At 41.4% G+C, this 7,146-nt stretch overlaps 1 protein-coding gene across 1 annotated transcript; it reads left to right on the top strand.

Moving 5' to 3' along the window:
- Window positions 1-1,456: 1,456 nt before the first annotated feature.
- LOC113538336 (high-affinity lysophosphatidic acid receptor-like) lies at window positions 1,457-7,137 on the top strand. Its single transcript, XM_026933316.3, has 3 exons — window positions 1,457-1,944; window positions 2,486-2,609; window positions 3,793-7,137. The coding sequence occupies exon 3, from the start codon at window positions 3,877-3,879 to the stop codon at window positions 4,990-4,992; it is 1,116 nt and encodes a 371-aa protein (XP_026789117.1). The 5' UTR covers window positions 1,457-1,944; window positions 2,486-2,609; window positions 3,793-3,876; the 3' UTR covers window positions 4,993-7,137.
- The last annotated feature ends 9 nt before the right edge of the window (window positions 7,138-7,146 follow it).

The following is a 7,146-nucleotide window of genomic DNA, read 5'->3' as shown; positions in this document are numbered from 1 at the left end:
ATGTCATTTCTGATTTTGGTAATATAACATTAAAAGGTCATTTTATTCTTCAGTTATAAATGTAAGAATATGTTAATTATGATGGTTGCCAATAATTCTGGAGTTGACTGTGTATATAAACATTCGTAATATTCGCCTAAATATGCTGCCTTAAAGAGACATCCAGAGCCCTTATGTAACAAATAAAGCACTTGGTGACATGCTGTTATAGGAAAATAATCAGTGACAGAGTGGTGTGATGCCCAAGGTGAAGAGGAGCTTGTCAATTTTTCAGCAACCCTGTTTTTCAGTGTTTTCCAGTGTTTCCATGGTATAGTGGAAGGGTTAACCAAAAAAAAAAAAAAAAAAAAATCACCTTCCATTGTAGACCATGCCCACTTCCTGTTTTAATCCGAAAGGAAACAGATATGAATATTTTGAGCACTAAATAGATACAGATAGAGATAATAGCATTTTGTTACACACCTAATAGAAATGATAATGTATTAGAAGGAGTGCATTAATATAAATAATGGAAATACTGTCCGAGCCATGCTTTTATAGGAAATTAATCACCTCTAGATCAGTCAGGATCAAGAATTCAACAGCTCTGTGCATAAAAAAAAGTTACACTTTATCTCTACCTGCAGTCCTCCCAGAATTGAGTGCTTCACGTTTGTGGCTAATAAGGTTTGCTCTTTCTGGAGTATTCAGAGTATAACTGTCAATGCTTTTTTGGACTAATAGTGATGGGAATTCTGTCTCTTTTCAGTGTCACATCATTTGACTCAGCTCTTGTGGCTCCCAAATGCATTATCACACATCCATCCATTCTCTGTACCGCTTATCCTACACAGGATCGCAGGGAGCCTGGAGCCTGTCTCAGGAGACTCAGGGCACAAAGTGGGGGACACCCTGGATGGGGTGCCAGCCCATCGCAGGGCACAATCACACACCCATTCACACACTACAGATAATTTGGAAATGCCAGTTAGCCTACAACGCATGTCTTTTGACTGGGGGAGGAAACCAGAGTACCCGGAGGAAACCCCTGAAGCATGGGGAGGACGTGCAAACTCCACGCACACACTCCACGCACATGGTGGAGGCAGGAATTGAATCCCCAACCCTGGAGGTGCGAGAGTAACCTGCTATTATTATGCATCATTTTTTTATAAACTGGAAAAAATCTGAAATATTCTGACCCCTGATTCTTCTTCTTTGCCAAACTAAAAGTGATAAAAAGGTGTTTCATGAAATAGTATTCTACTTTCTAATCAACAAAACCTTGCATTGCAATTTGTCTAATACAGTAAGAATCCATGCATTAATTTTATTGAGCCTGCTGTGTCTATGCTTCATTAGTAAGATCCATTTCCATTTATCCTGATCTCCTCCTTTAATACACGACTACAGTATAAATTACAATGCAAGGACAACATTGGAAAAATGACTCGTATACACGAATCGGCTCTCAGTTCAAAGAATCGACTCATGACTCTTTGGGGTACAGCGAGTGTTTTTGCAGCTGAGTCAGGAGTATTCGACGCTAGATGAACAGAGCAGTTCAGTGAGAGGAACTGCAGAAAAAAAACATAAAAAGTTGAGTGTTTTTAGTGAATTTTAGTGAAAGAAGGTGTTGCTGGTGGTCAGAATGTAGGAGAAGAAGCCGGCGCGTGTCCCTGTGCGCTGTCAGCCGCGCGCGCATCCTCTCTCCTCGCGCTTCAGCCAGAAAGCGCGCGTGACGCCTGCTGAGGCGGAATGACCAGAGCCGGAAGTGTCTCTCTGTTTTTCAAGTTTCTTTTAACAGCACGACAGACGAAAAGGTCTGGAGAGTCTCGAAAATGGCTAAAAAGGGTCTAAAATGGCTCACTGACCGAACTACCAGTCTGTCGCCTTGTTACAAGGCGAAGGAAACCAAACGCAGGCTGTAGACTCCAAATCACGTCAAGCGCGAACACACAGGTGAGTATTAACACTAAAAGTATAAATGTTTAGGATTAGCACATACTACCCTACTACATAGTATGTAAAACTAGTACACGAGAACTTGGACATAGTAATTTTACATACTGTTTACTGCAGTAGTGCGGTTTTGGACCAGGTGCTAGCTATTAAATCTCTTGTTTTCAAATCTCGCGAGACTCAGTGACACCATCAACGGATTTAACGGTCTTGATCATAATATAGCCTAAAGCATTTATTTCATTGATATGGCTGATATCCTATTTCCTTATAACAAACAATTGAGATTGTTTAATGCAATGGAAATTAATTTTTTTTCTGAGGATTAGGTGTGCTGCTTGTCACAGCCTCCAGCTATACACAAAGCACTATTTTTGGATATACTTTTTTTTTTTTTTTCTCACCCTGAGAGCTCTTGTTGCCATGGAGCTGCTCTCCAGTTTCCTTGGCAGCAAGGGACAGGAATTCAACACCTTCATTCCTTCATGGCACAAAACCTTCCTAATCTTTATTTTTGTGTATGTGTGTGTTGTGTTTTCAGAGCTCTGACTCTTCTTCTGAAGAGGACTCTGCATTCTCCCAATCATCCTCCATGATGCGGTTGTGGATCAGCATCATAGGCAGACGGCGCTGCATCACTGTTATGAAGCAAGCCGGTTTTCATGGTATGATCTCACACATACATTATAGAAATATGTCTGTGAGATTATAGTCACTTCAGAATTCCTCAGCCAATGGAAAAATCCAGCTTCAGCCAAGCTGGTTAAACATGGGAGACCATCTTCGTCAGATGGTCAGTGGTCACGTCTATGTAGACATGCTATTTTTAAGGAAATAACACAAAAGGAAGGCTATTAGAAGTTTAAGCCAGGTTTACGCTGTACAGTTTTCAGATTGTAAACTGCTGTTCCAGACCAAAAATCACACATCGTAAAAGAATTCTTTGGTTGTGAATTGTAATTGGTGATATCAGAACACATTATCGGACATGCTCACCGATTTAGTGCTGTTGCAAATGACTGACATAGATCTGGCAGTGTCAGAAATTTTTATATTAATGAAAATCTCAGTGACCGCTGCTACAACACTTATTGGCATTGGATGATGCGAAACTCGAAAACACTGAATGAAACAAGCGATGATTTAAAACACTGACTTGCCCACATGAATTAATATAACATTACCAGCCTACCTGCCTGGCCCCTACAGTGAGTTGTAAAGCTACCATGCATACTAATGGACAGGAATAAATATCCTTATTACCTCAAGGTTAATTGAAGAATGGACATTTCATGTTGTTATTTTACTGAGCCACAAACCGCAGATCCATCGTTAGAGGATCTTCATCGTATAATCTGACGTGGAGAAGGTTATCACACAGTCTGTTATAGATTTTATTGGAAACATCTCATACAGACTGATGAAATCACGCAGTATAAAACAGACTAATATATTATAATATATTATAATAAGGACCTGAGAAAATAACTTCCCAGCCGGAAAAGATGGTCTACCAGGCTTGTCCTTTGGCCTCTGGTAGCTTGTCAGACTAAGCTGGATTTCTCAGCAGTATTAGATTTAGGTTGGAACTAAAAGTAGCTCTTCATGGTGAGGAAAAGGTTTGAACAACCCAAATCCTCCAGCCTGAATCCTGAGTCAGCTATGCAGCTATGAAGGCACTGCAAAATATAATACGGTTTTATGTCACAAATGCCTTTACGTTTTCAGGTTCCAGGCTTTGTTGTGTTTTTTTTTTTTTTTTTTTTTTTTGGTTAATCAGTAACGTCTATTCCCCAAACCTGCTCTATTTTGTAACTTAGAACTGCTCTCTTATCCTCTATCCTCTAGATGCAGAAGAATGGAAATCCTAGACAAGGAGAAGGAAGCCGACTGGTTTAAAGTTGCTCCTGATTTGCTACCATCTTGACCATCATGGTGGTCTGCAACATCAGTTCAGGATGTGGTCTACCAGAACATCACACACTCAAATATGTAACAAATGTCACTGGGCTTCAGGAAACCACAAACTCTCCTTTACCCATCAGCCTGAAGGTCGTGCTGTCTGTTGTAATGGTGGTCATCATCGCCATCGGTTTTCTCGGAAATGCCATCGTCTGCCTGATAGTTTATCAAAAGCCGGCGATGCGTTCTGCCATCAATCTCTTACTAGCCACACTGGCTTTCAGCGACATCATGCTCTCACTCTTCTGCATGCCTGTGACTGCTGTTACCGTGGTGTCCGATGACTGGCGTTTCGGAATGGACTTTTGCCGCATCACGCTCGTGCTCTATTGGCTCTTTGTTCTGGAAGGCGTGTCTATCCTGCTGATCATCAGCGTGGACCGCTTTCTCATCATCGTGCAGCGGCAAGACAAGCTGACGCCGAGTCGTGCTCGCCTGCTCATCGCCGGTTCCTGGTTGCTCTCCTTCTGCTTGGCATTGCCTGCTGCTGGCAGCGTGCCAACTCTTAAAGCTTCACGCTGCGTTTTGGGCTACATCGAGTCCCCTAACCGCGGCTACACACTGCTGCTGGTCAATGCTGTCTTTTTCGTGCCTGTGAGCGTCATGCTGGTCTCCTATTTGCGCATCCTAAACACAGTGCGCCGCAACGCCTTGCGTGTCCACAACCACACCTTTCCCAGTCCTGAACATGGAGGGAAAGTGAGTTTGCCGGTTCTACGGCGCCCCCCGCAGCTCAGCGTGGACATGAGCTTCAAGACGCGGGCCTTCACCACAATCCTTATCCTTTTTGTTGGCTTTTCTGTGTGCTGGCTGCCCCACACAGCGCTCGGCCTCTTGGCTGCTTTCAATCACAAGTTCTACACGAGTAACGTGTTTTACGCAGCAAGCGTGGGGGCGCTGTGGCTCAGCTACATGAAGGCTGTGTTTAACCCTGTGGTGTACTGCTGGAGGATCCGCAAGTTCCGTGAGGCCTGTGATGAATTTGTGCCCAGGAGCTTTAGGATGCCCAGGCTGAGGGCACGAGGTGGGCCCAGGGTTCGTCCCTGCAGCATCTACGTCTGTGCTGAGAGCCAGTCAGCCATGTGACACTTTGCCAGACATGATGTTACTTGGACTTTTAGTAATACGCAATCATTCATTCATCTTCGGTAACCTCTTTATCCTGGACAGGGTAACAGTGGATCTGCATACACCCTGGTTGGGACACCAGTCCACTGCCGTGCACCATTTGCACACACATTCACACTCATCCACACCTAGGGGCAATTTATCTTAGCCAGTCGACCTACCAACACGTCACTGGGAGGTGGGAGGAAGCTCACACAGACACAGGAAGAACAGTGTAACAGACATAACTCGAACTCAGGATTGAACCAGGGATTTATTTAAATTTATTTATTTGTTATTTTTTTTAATAGAAACAGCTTAACAGCTCATATTAGAAGCATCTGGTTCTGTGTAGCAGTGAGGCGCTACACGCAACCAGCTGTTTCTATATAAAAATAAATAAATAAATAAATAAGTTGCTTGAAATTCACCTCTGACCAGGTCTGGGTTACCCAAAAGTATCACAATGCAAAGGTCATGATTTTCATTTCAGACTTTTTTAATATATAATATTTGACTTAGAATTTTCCATCTGGACTTCTATTTTTTCCAGTTTGGATTATATTTATACCAAATTTACAGGTGGGTAATATCACAAAAATATCACACTGCGATAACTAAAGATGTAATGACGACATCTTGGTTTTGTAATTTGCTAAATAATTATATTTCATGATAAAGCACCGACAAAACAATGGAGCCACTTTATGAAAAACTATACAGTTAAGTGCAAAATGAAGAAGAAATGAAGATATTTAATGTATAGTATCAATATATTGAGCGTATCAGTTCAAAGGTTTACATATCCCTTTTAAGGGTGATATATTTCCTCATTATATAGAATTATACTATTATACAAGTATATATATATACACTTGTATACCCTTTGCCTTTAACTAACACCAATCATACTACACCTCAGTGTAATATGTGGCTCTGCATAGCCCAACATCTTGCACATGTTTATTGACCTTCTTGACCTTGATATTTTATATCTCTGCTGGACGCACACACTGCCTACATCAGGTCTGGAGACTGAGAGGCATGGCACAACCTCCAGAATAGTTTTGCCTTGTGTTTTGGTTTGCCATTTTCTTTAACATTGCACTCAGTTCAATTTTTTTTACACTTTGGAAATCAGTGTTTTAAAGACAAATTATAAATAGAGGTACTTTTTCTATTTAGAAACCATAGTTTCATACTTCGCCTTCAACTGTAAGTTTAGAGATAATACTTAACAAGGAAACAGACAGAAATGCATATACACCTGATGATACCGATGATACTCAGGATGTTAATATATAGTGATATTGAGATCATTACCTCTTATCGTTCAGCCCTAACCCCACACACACACCTTCAGGTGGGTACAGATGTAATCTGAAGTATTTTGGCCTGCTGATAAAACTGAGCCTTAAATGTCTGAGCCTTAAATGCTCTCATTAAAGGAAAAATCCACCCTGAATGACTTTAATCATTAATCTTTCTAATTAACCTGTAATCTTCAGTGTGATTTCACTTGTAATGGAATTCTGAGTTGACATTTTTAACTTAAACATCTTTCATTGACATGATGTTCTGTTTTCATGTTGCGATGTAGCCGCGCTTTAGTCCTTTATACTATCCAGCTCTCTGACCTCCTCATCTGTACACTCTGTTCAAACAGATAAGGTTCAAAAGTTACAACGCTCAAGATAACACCGCCGTCAGTGCCACCATGCTCGTCATCTTGTAGCTCGCTAACTGGCTGAGCCAAGTCTGTGCCGTAATTCAGTGCAACTCCATTACTGCCACACTGGATTTCTCATTAATATGACATTGCACATTGAAACATGCTTGAAAATGGTGAGTGAGAAAAGAAGCTCTTGCTTTTTTTGTTTTCAGGAGCTAACAGCGAAACCTGATGGCTTTCAATTGCATATGAGATTTCTTTCCCCCCTCCTATTAAACATCATTATAACTGTGCTAGCAGTTACAATGCAGTTATGTCCCCCCTATGACATCACAGCAGCACACAACTTCTGACCTCTCATGGAAATAACGAAAATACATCAGCAACATGGCTAAAGACATCACAACAATTGCACTATAAGAACATTTAATGTGTTTCAGGGTGGAGTTTTCCTTTAAGGT

Source organism: Pangasianodon hypophthalmus, chromosome 2, assembly GCF_027358585.1.
Source record: "Pangasianodon hypophthalmus isolate fPanHyp1 chromosome 2, fPanHyp1.pri, whole genome shotgun sequence".
NCBI lineage: Eukaryota > Metazoa > Chordata > Actinopteri > Siluriformes > Pangasiidae > Pangasianodon > Pangasianodon hypophthalmus.
This window is presented reverse-complemented; position numbering and strand designations above follow the sequence as displayed.